Source organism: Cydia strobilella, chromosome 25, assembly GCF_947568885.1.
Source record: "Cydia strobilella chromosome 25, ilCydStro3.1, whole genome shotgun sequence".
In the NCBI taxonomy this organism is placed as follows: Eukaryota; Metazoa; Arthropoda; class Insecta; order Lepidoptera; family Tortricidae; genus Cydia; species Cydia strobilella.
The window spans coordinates 8338353-8355445 of record NC_086065.1 but is presented as its reverse complement, the minus strand read 5'-3'; the positions used below and the strand labels follow the sequence as shown (position 1 = coordinate 8355445).

The following is a 17093-nucleotide window of genomic DNA, read 5'->3' as shown; positions in this document are numbered from 1 at the left end:
AAATTTCTTAACTCCAAGATGGATGAGAACAGAACGGACTGGAACCTGACGGAGCCGAGGATAGGTCTCCGGTCCCCAGACCTGCTCAGGAACAGTTCCGTCAATCTTCAAGGGAACTTCGAGATTGATCTGGAAGATACAAACTGGATATTGACATCGTCGTTCATCATATTCACTATGCAGACTGGTATGTACATACAGAATATACTTAATACTTATTCTAGGCCAGGATTACACTTGTAAGTTTTACTTACGTAAGTAGAGACAAACTACCACTACAAAAAGCTAGAAATTTCTTAAAACGCTATGATTTATGAAGTATGATGGGAAAGCGACTATCTGATAAAGTTAGAAATATAGATATAAAGAAATGTACTAAAACAAAAGATATTACTACAACAATTAAGAAGTTAAAATGGAAATGGGCAGGTCACACAATTAGAGGTAGATAAAAGTGGTCTAAGGCATTAATGTACTGGTTTACTAGAGACAAAAAGAGGAAGCATGGCAGGCCAAGAAGAAGATGGGATATAATATATATATTTATTGCTTTCACATTGGTAAAATTACAGATGTTCTTAATCGATAATGTATCACAACATGACACCCTGTAAGGGTATTGCAATTTTATCTATCTACTCTAAACTAATACATATGTAAATTAAACACAGAGATAACATTACACAAAAGTAATACCTACCTAAGCTATGTATTACTTATATGTCTATTTATGGTATTTATTACAATCAAAATATTCTTGTATAGAATAAAAACAATTACTCGTTAAATAATTTTTCAAGCAGTTAACAAATTTATCATATTTTTGCTCTCCCGCTATTTCCTTTGGGAGACTATTGAAAATTCTTATTGACATATTATAGGGGCTCTTATTACTTATTTGTAAGTTACTGGCGGGATTAAGATTAATTAAGATTAAGAGCGCAGCAGGAGGTTGCTGGACTACAATAACAAAAGATAGGGATAAATGAAAAGAGTGAGGGGAGGCCTTTGCCTACAAAAGGCATACAGATGGAAATTAGATATATATATATACATATATGTTAACAAATTGTACTTACAAAACACTTGTCTGAAATAAAGGCTATTATTATTATTATTAAGTAGAGACAAAGCTATTTGCTAGAATGAGATAACGATATTCATATCTCATTCTGTAGTATAGCTGTGTCCCTACTTACGTAAGTAAAACTTACAAGTGTAATCCTGGCCCTACAGTCAGCTTCAAGCAAAGCTTCAAGCTGATCAGACTTCGCGTCAAAGTATCTCATTCTCAAGCAGCTTATAAAAAAGCGATGTGGTATTTTCTATAAAAAGGGACCTTATTGTCGATGGCGCTTACGCCATTATTAACGATGCTCCGATATAAATACAATGACGCGCGACGCTGTGCCGCGTAAGCGCCATCGACAATAAGGTCCCTTTTCATAGAAAATGCCCCATATAGCTCTCTATGTAGAACAATTCGATTGTAACCAATAACTTTTAAACGTAAACTGTAGTGTCTAAGATAGATTTATTTACATACCGTAAAATGGGGTGAGTAGGGTTCGCGGGGAGAGTTGGGTTATGAATGGGGAGAGAAGGGATGAAAGGGGGATATGATGGGATTTTAAGGCTACTGCTACAAAAATAATGTAATCCAATTTAAAATGGAGCTATAGTTTGCTCCTACTCACCCCATTTTACGGTACCTAATGAAATATACAGAGGTTCTGCAATACAAATACGAAACTAAGATAATTAATTAATTGTTACACACGCTTAGTCAAAATTATACACATGCCAAGTCTGAAAATCCAGCAAGTTAAGAGTTAGACCACAAGATAAGTCTGCAACGATTTTGATAGCACACGCAGTTCAAATTATGACTTATAAATAACACTTACACTATCAAAATCGTTGCAGACTTATCTTGGTCTAACTCTACATGGCTGCCTAACACACACACACACACACACACACACACACACACACACACACACACGCACGCACGCACGCACGCACACGCGCACACACGCACACGCACACACACACACACACACACACAGTATACACACAGAAAATAAACAGCCTTCTATTTCTACATACAGTATCTATATTGGCAGTATATTGTATAGTTTATTGATCGATCCGATATCGTATCTCAGATACGACCACAACAAAATAAAAGGCGCCTTTTTATATTTATTTTTATCTCAAATGATTTTTTTTAAATGTGTGTGTGTAGTAAGGCTAATTGGTAGATTGTGTCACAAAGGGAGCAAAATTACATATTTACGGCGAGGGCGTACATTTAATCCTGAACGAAGCGAAAGATTCTGGAACTGAATCCTGAGCATAGCGAGGGATTCTAAAATAGAATCTTATGCGTAGTGAGGGATTCAAGTGATAACGCCCAAGGTAGAAATAATTTTGCTACAATGTGACACATACTGTTTTTCACATCACCTATGAGGAAATATTAATTACCTAAAAATTTGTATGCAAAAAAAAGGAAAAAAAATCGTGTCCTAGAACAGAAAATTGCCACTTCGATCCCCCCTAGCAGGGAAGAAAAGTGCCACTTTGATCCCTCCTAGCGGGGAAGAACAAACCCTTTTTCGAATAGGTGATGTGAAATAGTTATTTGTTATACAAGGGTGCAAAGTTGTATTTTACCCGCGAGTGTGGAATTGAAACACGAGTAAGCGAAAGGATTCTATAGTTGAACCACGAGCGAAGCTAGTAGTTCTAAAATAGAATCCTGAGCGTAGCGAGTGTTTTAACACACGAGAAGTAAAATACACTTGCACCCGTGTGTAACACAAAACTTTTCCCCTCACTATAGCGAGGAAAGTGCAACATCCACAGGCGTTAGATCATCTTCATCACTGGAATCACTCATTTTTTTAACGATAATACGATATTATAACAGAAAACTCTGGAAGTTGTTTATTTTTACGTGTCGGAGTCGGTAAGAATTTTTTTGTTGACAATGTTGACATTTTTGACAATGCGTTTTGAAATCGCATAGACTCAACTTGTGCGTTCAGAATTACATTCAAAATCATTTTAAAAAACAAATGTTTCTTATGGAATTTAAGGTTTATGACTTAAAATCATTAAATAAAGCTAAATTTGGTATTTTTTATTAAATTCTCAAACCATTTATTTATGATAATGAATATCGAACGAACCATTATTATGAGCGTTTTACGTTTTGTTATCTGTCAAGCTACTTAAACACGCTCCATCCAAGATCAAATTACTTTCCCCACTAGTGGATAAAATGCGTTTTTCCCCGCTCGTTTTAAAGGATAAAAGACGGCTTTCCAAGCTAGTGAGGGGAAAAATTTATTTCATACTGACATGTTATTTATTATATAATTTAATATTAATGTTATAATTAAAATGTATATGGACCTGGTCTAAAATAAAGAATAAACATTATATTATTAATGTGAAAATGCTCTAAGTAACAACTCAAGACAGTTTAAATTCAGACTAGCCTATTATTTTCGAAATTAAAATAACTTAATTTATTATTATTCACAACGACGGGACTTAATCGCGTAAAATAAGTTTTAAATTCACCCCCGTCCCGTCCCACATTAAGTCCCGTCGTTGTGAATAATAATGAGTAAAAATCGTGAAAGTTTAAATCAGAACTTAATTTATTTCTTTTATTAATTCTATTGAATAATATTCAGGTTTCGGCATGCTGGAGTCTGGTTGTGTGTCCATTAAAAATGAAGCCAACATTATGATGAAGAATTTGGCAGACATTTCTCTTGGTGGTAAGTCCTAGATTAGAATATTTTTTTAGTTACACTTAACTATGACCTCGTAATTATTATTTTTAGGGTTCCGTACCTATAAAGGGTAAAAACGGGACCCTATTACTAAGACTCCTTTGTCCGTCTGTCTGTCTGTCACCAGGCTGTATCTCATGAACCGTGATAGCTAGACAGTTGAAATTTTCACAGATGATGTATTTCTGTTGCCGCTATAACAACAAATACTAAAAAGTATGTAAGTGCACGAGTCCGACTCGCACTTGGCCGGCTTTTTTAATTTACCGAGCAGCAATGTACTGCACACAGAGACATAAGATGACATGACACATGACATTACGAGATACGAGCTTTATAATAGTAACTGCCAACAAGCGTTGACAGTTAATTCAAAAAGCTCGTATCCCGTTATCCCGTAACTTGTGTTGTATCAAAGAGGATATAATAAGATAGAGAGCGGTACTGTCATAGTAAATTTTGTAACCACTGTAAATTCACTGCCATCTATCGACATTCTTTAAAACTAAAAATGAAGATTTATAAAAATACGTTAAAATGTATTTAAATATGGATAAATGATTTTTTTATGTGCATTAATTATTTTTATGATTTTGACCCATGTTCTCTCACTGATATGCTTTAAAATTGTTAAATAACAAACGAAACCGTCAACGCCCTCAATACGAGAGTAGTCCAAAGGTAGTGGCGCCATCTGATCGAGAGTAAATTTTTCGTGATTTTCGAGGCACGGTTTTTGACTGTATCCATCTATTACGGAGTTATATCTATCTTTGCTCGTACAAACACATTTTATTTCATGTATTACAACTTTTTAATCGACGTTTTAAGCCGACGGTTATTTTTATGTGCATATTTCTGAACATTTGTCACAGAAACAGAAACTCCCATATCTACAAATCTTCAGAAAATTCGCGTTACATGGAATGCTCCTGTATCCTCCCAGGCAGCAAAGTGACGTCAGCGACGTCATAATGACGTAATTATGGCGCCATAATGACGTCGCTGACGTCATAATGACGTATAAATGCTGCTAAGGCTGTATTACATTGCGGGCAGAATTATTTTGTATAGTTAAAATTTTCATTGTATTTCTAAGCAAAATACATGTAATTTAAGCATGTTGTTTTAAAATAAGAGCGTTACTTCAATTGTATGGGAGCGGCTTTTTGCCAGCGGATTCATGTGACACCGAAAAAACGCCCATTTTTAGGAACATCTCTGGTGTTGCGGGTGTCCATGGGCGGCGGTAATCGCTTACCATCAGGTGATCCGTCTGCTCGTTTGCCTCCTATTTCATAAAAAAAAAAAAATTGTGACATTCCACGACGAAAGGTACCTTATGGCGGTCGGCGCTTACGCCGTTATGAGCGGCGACTCAATTTCTAATGCGGAAACGCAACGTAAGCGCCGACCGCCGTAAGGTACCGTTCTTCGTGGAACGTCACATTTTTATCTTAAATGCGGGCTACCGTTTTTGTGCTCACCAGTTGGCGCCACTGTAGATGAAGGTCCAGAAAAACAGATCTCAAAATTCTTCTGTCCTTATTTTTATAAAATCAATACGTTCTAATATACACAAAGGTATTTTAACGTCTAAATGTGCCATTTTTTTAACCTGTTTAATATTGCAAATATTTTGTAGGCATTTTTTTAAACCACTAACATTTATTGAGCTACATCTATTGTTTACCATGATTAATCAAAGATGAACAGAGATTTACCATAATTATGAAAAACGAGTGAAAATTCCCAATAAAAAAGCTTGAAACCCCCAAAACTTCTATGCATCTGACATTTTGAAAGACCTCCACCCACACTAGCGCCCCTAGCGGCGAAATTAAACGCGGTAGCCCTCATTAACCCCATATTTGTGGTATTTTCTATAAAAAGGGACCTTATTGTCGATGGCGCTTACGCCATTATAAACGATGCTCCGAAATAAATACAATGCCGCGTGACGCTGTGCGGCGTAAGCGCCATCGACAATAAGGTCCCTTTTAATAGAAAATGCACCATTTTTGCCCCCAGGCCTAACCTACTGGATCTTCGGCTACGGTATGTCATTCGGGCAGGGTCCGTACACGAACCCCGTGATCGGCGTGGGTGATTTCCTGATTGACCCACCGGTGGGCGACTCGCTCATGGGACCCGTTTTTGCCTCCTTCCTCTTTCAACTGTCCTTCGCTACTACGGCTACTACTATTGTCAGCGGAGCAATGGCTGAAAGGTACGAAAATTGTAGTTTCATAAAAATATTACAATGTGGCAGTCTTATAGCTATTAAGCGATCTCTTCTAGAAGAAATGTATAAGTACTCATTATTTTTCTTTTATTTCAGATGCAATTTCAAAGCCTACTGCCTCTTTTCATTCTTGAATACAATAGTATATTGCGTGCCAGCGGGTTGGGTGTGGGGTTCCCATGGGTTCCTGAGTCGACTAGGGGCTGTGGACATCGCTGGATCCGGCCCTGTTCATCTTATTGGTAACCAATGGATAGTGTGTATATATAGGAGGCTGGGTATGGAGTTCCCATGGGTTCCTGAGTCGACTAGGCGCCGTGGACATCGCTGGCTCCGGCCTTGTGCATCTTATTGGTCACAAATGGATTGTTTATTAACAGGCTGGGTGTGGGGTTCCCATGGGCTCCTGAGTCGACTAGGCGCCGTGGCTGCTGGCTCTAGGCCTGTGCATCTTTATTGGTAAATAATGGATAGTATACAGCGGGCTGGGTTAGGGGTTCCCATGGGTTCCTGATTCGACTAGGGGTCATGGATATAGCTGGCTCGGAGCCGTAGACTTCACTGGTTAAGGACCTGTGCATCTTAATGGTACTGTAAGTATATGGTTACAATTTTAGCAACAAAAACTATACTTAGTACCAGACATAGATCGCCGTTAAACGTAAGTTTGCGAACCTAAATATAAGTGTAAAATGTAGATTAATGTAAGTACCATACTTTTTTGAATAAAAAAAAAAGATAGAGTCAGACTGAGATAAGTCTGCAACGATTTTGATAGTTCTATGAAATTATGACGTATTTAAATAACACTTGCACTGCATGTGCTATCTAAATCATTGCAGACTTACCTCGGTATAACTATGTATGTATATGTACCTAGATGTTTATGTCAAGTTTCATGTAATTAAAAGACGCGTCGTTCTTGTATCAAAACTAAAATTGAACTTTATGCGAATGCACGTAGGTCTATGTTGCTCTGTGGTCTGTGACGGATTAATCGGTCTTTGGCCACAGAATAAGTAATAGTATTATCATACATCAGAACGGCCACGCACCGCCCCGCCCCGACTCGAATGACCTCGCCCCGCGACAGCAGATTGACGGCCGTTTGCCGGCCGCTCAGTACAATTTTTAAGCAACTTACTCACACTATGACGCATGACGCGTGTACAGACGTGCCGTTCACACATAGAAACGCAAGTGATTTTTGATGTATAGCGTGTCCGCCCTGTGCTTTGGCGTTGGACCTGCGGTGCTGATATATCCGTCTTTGGCGTCCAAAAGGTTAAATGAGCGTTACTTCGATTGTATGGAAGCGGCTTTTTAGCGGTGATTTTGTGTGACTCCTTTGTATTTTGTCCAGGTGGTTCATCGGCCTTCGCCTCAGCGCTTATGCTAGGCCCCCGACTGGGCCGATATGCGAAGGGCACCGCTCCGCTGCCGCTCGGCAACCCCGTCAACGCAGTGATGGGCACCTTTGTGCTGTGGTGGGGGTGGCTCGCTTTCAATTCCGGGAGTACATATGGGGTAAGTTTCAAACTCATATATTTTCTCACTCCAGAGAGTGAAACAAAGTAGCTGTTTAATTATTTAGTGAAGGCCATGAACTGCCACTTCATACTTCTATTACAAATTCGTATTTTTTTTCTTTGTGTTATTCTGTGTAATTTGAAATACATTTTAACCTTTAATATGTTCTCACTACTGAGGTGAAAAATTATATGTGCAACACGAGAGCAAAGTCATTTTACATCTAACATTTACATTTAACTTAGAATCTTCCGCTTTCTCGGGACTCAAAATAAACACTCGCAAGAAAAAACCAACTTTCCTCCCTTGTTGCACAAATAACTAAATATTGCTAAGTTAACATGGTCAAAAAATAAATGACAGGTTATAGAGATTTAGATAATCTTTTTGATGTATTTGTGGTAAAATCGTTTTTAATTGCGAAATCTTTTCTTGTTGTTTACATCGGTGACTAATTTCAATTCAACGTCATGGTCAGGGTGCCTAGCCAACGTGACGACGAAAAGCTTTGTCTCTCTCTATCACTCTTCCATATAAGTGCGACAGTGACAGTTGCGTTTCGTTCGCTACGGAGCGTAAACGATTGGCATGTTGGCTACGCACCGTTTTCAAAATATTCTCCTTGTCAGTAAAATCAAAGATAGATATAACTCCGTAATAGATAGATACAGTCTAAGGAAAAAACGTGCCTCGAAAATCAAGAAAATTTTATTCTCGTTTAGAGGGCGCTACTAGTTTTGGCCTACAGTCGTATAGATGGCGTTGACGGTTTCGTTTGTTATTTTACAATTTTAACGCATATCAGTGAAAGAACATGTGTCAAAATCATAAAAATAATTAATGCAAATAAAAAAAAATCATTTATCTATATTTAAATACATTCTATCGTATTTTTATAAATCTTCATTTTTAGTTTTAAAGTGTGTCGACAGATGGCAGTGAATTTACTGGGGTTACAAAATTTACTATGACAGTACCGCTCTAGTATAAGTTACTCTATGGTAAAATAAACTTGTACCTACATATCTACCACTGAAAATCTGCAACATGGCGGAGATCAAATAAAATTTTGTCAAGATCAGGAGATACTAATTATACAATGTCAGAGCTACTAAAACAAAGTTTTATCAGTAATTTAGTCAGAGCTACTAAAAATTTTATCGCTAGGAATATAAACTTTGCAAAGTCAGTTACGTAATTTTCTTCACGATCTCTCAAACAAATAAAACCTCATTTATTTAAACATGTTTTCAATTTATGTAACAACCGTAATACATCTTACCTCACATTTCAAAGTCAAGGACATTGAATAATAGATACAAAGTCAATTAGCTAAATTATACTATTTACTAATGTAGATTGGCGGCCATTTGCAGTAAATGGTGGCCATTTTGATTTAAATGACAGTTTTGTTGCACGCGAATGTGTTTTTCTGAGACTTATACGTATTTAATTAATAAATTATGCACCTATTTCAGGAAGTTCATATTATATACCTATTAGGGGCGTAAAGACATAAGGTAGCCTTTAAACCCTTAAACTATTTAGCGGAAACTATACCTACTTGTTATTAACACATTTCTTTCCCATCACGGAACAATGGTGTTCCGGACATTTGGGGGCCCAAGTCAACCCATAGACTTTAAAGGGGCCCATTGATTAGTGACTATCAGTCCGCCGGACGATATCGGCCTGTCACTGTCAGTTGTTCGGAACTGTCATATTTTTGTTCTAACTGACAGGCCGATATCGTCCGGCGGACTGATAGTCAGTAGCAGGCCATACACGCACGGATTTGCCCGTCGGATCTGCCTGAAAGATGTGTCTGGCGGACACATCCGTCAATGTGTGGCGAGAAATCCGCTGGATGCCCGTCCGTTGCCCATCTGTGTCTATTTTTCGCCACACATTGACGGATTTGTCCGCCAGGCCCCTTAATGAGATGTAAGGGGTACACCGAGCGGATGCTGCTCTTTGCCCGTAACATGAACTAGGCTATTGAGTGAACGCGATGGATTAAGGAAAAGGATCTGGGCTATGCGATGAAAAACCTAATAAAACGGTATGCAATTTTATTTCCGACTGATGGTGAGTCGCCCCCACAAGATGGGCTTCCACAAAAAGCGACATCTGGGATGGCTAAAGGGCAACACCGGTGTGAGGGCTGAGTGTAGAGGTGTCACTGGACTAAACATATAGCCAACTCGCTACTTACGTTTCCTCGAGAACGCAGATAATCCTGCCCCACCCTCCCTCCTTCGGGTGATAAAACTATACCTATTATTGCTATAATTTTCAGGTGAGCGGCGCAAAATGGCAGTACGCTGCGCGCGCGGCTGTCATGACAATGATGGGATCATTCGGAGGTGGCTGCTTTGGGCTACTGTAAGTGTAGATCACATGTAAAAGATATCAGTTATTTACATATTTGCATCAAATATAGTCCGTATAATATGCCAATTTAAATACCTAATTAAACTACTATAAATATTTAAAATGGACAGTTAAGCGAAAAGGATCCATTCTCTGAAATTTGTAATTAAAATGACTGACGTATTTTTGACACATAGTTTAAATTCTATTTGGATCCTTTTCCTTAAATTACGCCCAAATACACTGAAAGAAATGTTCTGTTATAACAAAACATTTTTCACCTCAGCAGCTCGAACAAGCCTACTTTCCTCACTTCAGGGAGTGACGAAAGTGCGACTTTCCTCACTCCAGGGAGTAAAACAAAGTAGCTTTTTAATTTAGTAAAGGCTAAAACATTCATTGAAGTGGCTAGTGGCTATGAACTGCCACTTTTTTTTCTGTATTTTTCTGTGTAATTCGAAATACATTTTAACCTTTAATATGTTCTCACTACTGAGGTGAAAAATTATATGTGTCACACGAGAGAAAAGTTATTTTACATGTCGTGTTTTTGAGTCCCTCGCTACGCTCATGATTCTAACTTAGAATCACTCGCTTCGCTCGTGATTCAATTATAGAATTTTTCGCTTTCTCGGGACTCAAAATCAACACTCGCAAGAAAAACCAATATTCCTCTCTTGTTGCACAAATAAATATTGTTACTGCCAACAGGTCGGTTTGTAAGTTTTGTAACAAAATAGATTTCAGGATATTGATAAAAAATATTACCTTATCAATATTTATTAAGTTCAGATATTTTGTTTAATTACTCAATGAGTTTTGCTAATTATTTTTTTCAGTGTATAGCATAGACGCCTCTAGACTCCATGAATGAAATTCTAGTGATTTCAGTTTGCACTAGCTACTGCTCAGATTCACGAAAAAGTCCAGGCGTACTTATCCCTAAAAGGGATGTCTTCCAGCTGACTGAAACTGTGTTTCAGATTCACTATGATCAAGAACAAGGGGAAGGCAGACGTAATGGAGCTGATTAACAGTGTCCTTGGTTCCCTGGTCTCCATCACCGGTAAGAGCTGTTTTAGAAGTTACTAGAACTATGTAGGTACCTACTAACTAGTGGCTCTGTGAGCTGGCCCGTCGCGATAAGCTTAAAAAATTTATAAATAAAAAAAAAACTTATTTCGTTGTCATTATCACAGCTAACTCACAATGGCCCAATAGCACAATGGTAGAAAATCGCTATGGGCGCTTAAGTTATTTATGCTAATTTCCGCCGTTGTGCACTTTGTCCAAAAAACGAATCAGTAAACTTGCTCACAAAATTTCACGCGAATCGCTTGAAAAATGCGACCTGCAGAGAACATCAGAACATACGTAACCACTAGACTTATATTGACCGGGATATAGACCGTGATTACCTTTTGTATTATTTGTGAGCTCCCGATATTTCGACGCAGTTACATGCATCATGTTCACGGGTGACTGAAGATAGCGGGTGGGTGTCAAAGTTGTGTAGACAGCGCTCTGTATGTTGTGTAAATATCGGGAGCTCACAAATAATACAAAAGGTAATCACGGTCTATATCCCGGTCAATATAAGTCTAGTGAAAGTAACCGTGAATCATTCAAAACTCATACCGATACGTAACCAATTTTGAGCAATAACAGTTTTGAATGATTCACGGTTAGTTTCATTAGACTTATATTGACCGAGATATGACTTATATTGACAATACAAAAGGTAATCACGGTCCATATTCCGGTCAATATAAATCCAATTCTGACCAAACCGAAACCCGAAACAGAGACTTTCGTTAACGCTGTTAACGTATTAGAAAAAAATTAAAAAAAACGGAGACTTTTAATTATATAGGAGGCAAACGAGCAGACGAATCGCCGTAAGCGATTACTATCGCCCATGGACACTCGCAACACCCGAAGGGGTTGTAAGTGCGTTGCCGGCCTTTAATATGGGAGTGCGTTCTCTTCTTGAAGGTCGTATCGGTCCGGAAATACCGCAAAAGTTTATTCCACAGTTTAGGTAGCTATGCGAGGCAGGAAATTTCAGGAGAAACGCACAGATGACGAGGGGGTTGAGACATGGGAGGTTGGTGAGGTATACAGCTCACAGAGCCATCAGTTATTACTGCTTACTGCTAGCCTTTCTCCGCAGACTTTTTGTATGATTGCTCTTGGCATAGGCCTCTCCCATATTCCTTCACGAGTCCCTGTCCAGACCCTGTCTTCTTCTCCAGAGAAGACAGGCTCTGGACATCAGTTATTAGCTATGATTTAACCTATTTTCAAGCGGGTTGCTTCCTCTACCGCGCCTGGGAGTCCATCCTGATTGGTCTAATCGGCGCCGCTATAGCCTGCGCGACCACGCCGCTATTTGACAAACTGCGAGTTGATGATCCAGTCGGAGCTTCTAGTGTCCATGGTGCTTGCGGACTTTGGGGTAAATTAACTACTTATTACACACTTGAATTATGGTTGTTATAGCAATGTTATAGGTTGGTTGCGGTTTTGCACTAAACTGTGCCGTTATCGAACGTACCAGGCCTTCGGCCCTGCTCATACAGCTGAACTCGGCGTTCGGCCTCGCTTTTTAAACCAATTGGCTATTAGTTCTTGTCCAAACTCAGCTCCATCGAAGCTCGGCCGTTGGCCTCGCCTGAATGCGCCCCGTAGGAAAACTCCAGGCTAACACTATGTGGAGCTCGGCTTTCGGCCTCGCTAGTATTTGGCCATTGGTTCAATTCCAGGCCCTGCTCTCCTGCAGCTCGGCCTTCAGCCTCGCATGAAATTGAACTCCAGTTGAAGACCATAAAATGGTGATGAACTGTTTTGCAAAGACACTTCTATTTTCCAGGTTATAATTAAATTAAATATCTTTTTCCAGGGGTGTTGGCCGTGGGCCTTTTTGCTGATAACCCGATACCAATGGATACCACGAACGGGAGGTCCGGGCTGTTCAAAGGTAGGTCAGGAGATTTTAATAACAAAACTTTCGTGAGACTCAGACATATATGGCTGTGACAGGCTTTGTAGTTCGCAGTGCCTTATTATAGGCCAGGAAATAAATGCCCAAAAAAAGTTATAGATGGAAATGCAAGGAACACAATTTTTAACTCCGAAGCTTTGTTTGGACCAGTTAGGAGATGAACATATCAAAAGTCCCCGGCCATAACCCTGGTGCTGGGGGGGAGAGGGGGGTTTGAAGGTTCCATTTTTCGGTTTTTCGATTATATCTCGGAAACTATGCGTCTGAGCGACTCTGCCACTTATACAAAATGAAAAGAGATTTAATTTGCTACAAGTTTTATTCAGTCAAGTTTTTCGATATCTTGTATAGTTTTTGAGATATCTGCTCTTCAAGGTTTATTTAGGGCTCTCATTTTTATCTTGATTATCTACATCGGTGAAGCTGCTAGGCCGGGTTTGGGATCGTTTTCGTATAAATTGGGGGTGCTGAATTCATTTATGGTATCAAAATTGACACCATTCCTAAGTAAAAACAATATTTAAAAAAATGTTTTTTTATAAAACTCCTCTTTACGCTTAAACCGCCGAACCGATTTCGTTGAAATTTGGTACAGAGATGGTTTAAGTCCCGGGACAGTACATAGGATAGTTTTTATAACCAAAATCATCTTTTAAGGGTGTGAAATGTGGGGTGGAAATTTGTATGGGGAATCAATAACCGCTGAACCTATTTAAATAATATTTGGGATGGTCTACATGTTTGATTTAGTTGATAATGATACCAAACATGACTTCAAACCTAAATCAGGAATTCAACTTCGGCGAAGAAGCTGAATTCCCCTCACACCCAATTTCACACCTTCAAAGTATGATTTTTGAGATAAAAACTATATTATATCCTGTCTCGGGACTTAAAACACCTATTTACCAAATTTCAACTAAATCGGTTCAGCGGTTTAAGCGTGAAGAGGAGTTAAAAAAAGTTATTTGTTTAAAGTTTATATGTTTTACTTCGGAAAGGTGTATTGTTGATACCATAAATGAATTTAGCACCCCCGATTTATACGAAAACGTTACCAAACCCGGCCTAGCAGCTTTACTGATGTAGATAATCAAGATAAAAATGAGAGCCCTAAATAAACCTTCAAGAGCGGATATCTCAAAAACTATACAATATATCGAAAAACTTGACTGAATAAAACTTGTAACGAATTAAATCTCTTTTCATTTTGTATAAGTGGCCAAGTCGCTCAGACGCATAGTTTCCGAGATATAATCGAAAAACCGAAAAATGGAACCTTCAAACCCCCCTCTCCCCCCCAGCACCAGGGTTACGGCCGGGGACTTTTGATATGTTCATCTCCTAACTAGTCCAAACAAAGCTACGAAGTTAAAAATTGTGTTCCTTGCATTTCCCTCTATACCTTCTTATTGCTTGGCCTATTATGTAATGCTGTGTAACTAATTTGAATAATAATAATAATAAATATATATATTAAATATATTAAAACTCTCGCTCCGTACCGAGCATCGTCATGAACATCGTCAGGAGCTCGCGTTGGCGACCGCGGACAACAGCTCTCCGCGCCCGATGACTCGGCTTGGGCGCCGGTGGCGGTAGCGGAGACTACCCTAATTTCGGCACTAATTTGGTCAAAATAACCTACGATTGGTTTTTCTAGGCGGCGGCTGGTACCTGCTGGGCGTCCAGGCCCTCACGGGGGTCTGCCTCATGGCCTGGGGGGTCATAGTGACCATGCTACTGCTCTGGCTCATCGACTGCGTGCTGCCCATCCGCATGGACCCGTATGAGGAGCTGCTAGGTGCAGACCTCACGGAGCATAGGATCCGACACGGCCAGGTGGGGGATTACAAGAATTTAATTATTTTAACCACAGAGCAACAGAGCAAGTTAGTCATCATCTTCCTGGCGTTTTTCTGCCTGGTCTGAGCGTTTTTTTATGTGACCTTTTTTGCAACTTTTATGTTATTTCTACTCAGAATCACGAGCTCTTTCGATCCTAATGGGATAAAAAAATGTCCCAAGGTTTTTTTCTATTGTGTTACCTTTTCCCTATATATGGCGGTAACAAAAAGGAAAGTTTGGAAAGAAAAATGTATGGAAATTTTGGGGCACGTTTTTTTCTCCTATAAGGATGAAAAGGGCTCGTGATCCTGACTAGAAATAACACAAAAGTGGAAAAAAGGTCTCATAAAAAAAATTTGAAAAAAAAGAAACGCTCGGATATGAAAACGCTTACATAACATTATATGTCGTGGCCAGAACATTAATTTTGATAATATCATGAAATGCCATTATAGAACGACCATTTCATGATATGGTTACGTTAGATTTGACTTCTCATAATGTGATTGGCCGCATTGATTGATGATTTCATGAAATGATCAATTCTGATCAGGCCGCGACAAACACACATAAATTTCAGGACTGTTCTAGATTTTGACCTCTATCCTAGTTCGATTGTATTATGACTGACCGGGCCCGGGCCGAGCTAGGCATCCGACACATCGTTTTCTGTAGATAGCCTAACGTGATCACCGGTCACTTGCCATAAAAAATGAAGTGTAGTTTGCCTTCCCGAACCCGGGCCGTTCTAGCGTGAGTCATCCTTTAAATTGTTATGTCAGTCATATTCACTAACGATTCGACAATACTTGTTGCTAGAACTACTTGAATGTTCTTCTTCTTGTCCTAAGCCTTATCCCATTATCTGGGGTGGGCTCTCCTTGTCTGCCTTTTCCACTGTTCCCGGTTTTGGGCTACGGTGTTGTCTACCGTCTCTTTCAGGTCCTTCTGGACCGTCGTCATGTGGCGGGCCGTCTTCTGGCGCCTCGCGCTGTCGTGGGTATGCTCAGGGCAGCTCGTACCATGGTCTTCAGGGCGGCGGAGTACATGTCCGTACCATCGTAGGCGACGTTCTTTAACATTGTCGATTATGGGCGCGATCTTATTGCTAGGGCTAGGCCCGAGGCTAGACCTGAATAAAGGATTGATTCCAGGTGGGGGTGTCTCGCGCCGTCTCCGCCCTGCGGCCTTACCACCGCTCCAGCAGCATTGAAGAAGTTGGCGGCATCGGCATCAACACCGGACACAGTCTGGTCGTCGACAAACTCTACGAGGTCAGTTGGGACGAACAAGTAAAGTAAAATCTGATACATACAAGTAACACTAGCTTGTACTTATTTGTAGTATTTTTGTACACATAATTAATGTCATTAACGGGTCTAACGCGATTAAATTTCATTATTTTACCTAACTATTTTACCTAAGCGAGATTATGAAGTAATGAAGGTAAAACGGTTTGATTACATTGTTTGCAAGTTCTATTGACGACGACTTTAGTCTGTGTGTTTACGAATATCTCCATTAACATTTTGCTGGGACGTCAGTCTTCCGTGACCACAGCACAGCTAGTAGTCAAACTGGCTGAAACGTCGGAAAAATGGTAAAATAACAATGAAATTCAATAGCGATAGATCCGTTAATGATAATTGTCTCAATCCTTACAATGTACATCTATTAATGTCACCTAGTTTTTTACTTAATCTTTGGTTGTATATTGCGAATCCGGCTACCACGTGACAGGCATAGCCTAGTGTGGGGCCACAGGATAATATATCTAATGTTATTAAGGTTTTTTCTTTTAAATAAATATTCATATTCTTCTTTTTCTGTTCACAGGCTCAATTCCAAAAGAAGAAAAACAGAATCAGCGGACTGCAGGTATTCAAAAACAAGGCTTTTGAAGAAGATGAACAACCCAAGTCCGAAATAAAAAACGAGGGTTTTCTAAACCGACGGAACGGTGATCCTGAAAATGAACTTCACAGAGCTATAGATTCCATGGCTGATGAGCTGAATGGTGCTGCTTTTAAAAGAGGCAAAGTCTCTAAGGTAGTTCCAGAAGAATTGAAAGGGAAGAAGTTTAAAGAACTATCAGTAACTGAGTTGGAAAGTTTAGGAGATATGAACGCGAATGAAGACAGGTTTAGACATAGGTTCAACGAAGATAATTATAATGAGGATGTGAAGAGGGCTAATATGACCTGGATAGATTAGTATTAGGTAAATATTATTTTCAACACACTTGCTCAAAACGACGTTTTTATTCCACCGATTTTTGGCT

The 17093-nt window shown here is 39.4% G+C and overlaps 1 protein-coding gene across 1 annotated transcript; it reads left to right on the top strand.

Annotated features, from left to right (window-relative positions):
• Nucleotides 1-17049, top strand: LOC134752814 (putative ammonium transporter 2). The gene is made up of 12 exons (XM_063688563.1): nucleotides 1-187; nucleotides 3711-3797; nucleotides 5844-6042; nucleotides 6154-6299; nucleotides 7421-7584; nucleotides 9887-9972; nucleotides 10944-11026; nucleotides 12269-12418; nucleotides 12863-12940; nucleotides 14628-14806; nucleotides 15967-16086; nucleotides 16649-17049. Exons 1-12 carry the CDS (start codon nucleotides 19-21, stop codon nucleotides 17024-17026), a joined length of 1839 nt encoding a protein of 612 aa, XP_063544633.1. The 5' UTR covers nucleotides 1-18; the 3' UTR covers nucleotides 17027-17049.
• Nucleotides 17050-17093: the final 44 nt, after the last annotated feature.

Bases quoted from the DNA above. Each gene is read 5' to 3' on its own strand.
- LOC134752814 (XM_063688563.1), top strand. From the start codon at position 19: ATGGATGAGAACAGAACGGACTGGAACCTGACGGAGCCGAGGATAGGT. The intron at 9,973-10,943 runs GTAAGTGTAGAT...ACTGTGTTTCAG, and splicing joins GGTGGCTGCTTTGGGCTACT to ATTCACTATGATCAAGAACA. The intron at 12,419-12,862 runs GTAAATTAACTA...ATCTTTTTCCAG, and splicing joins TGGTGCTTGCGGACTTTGGG to GGGTGTTGGCCGTGGGCCTT.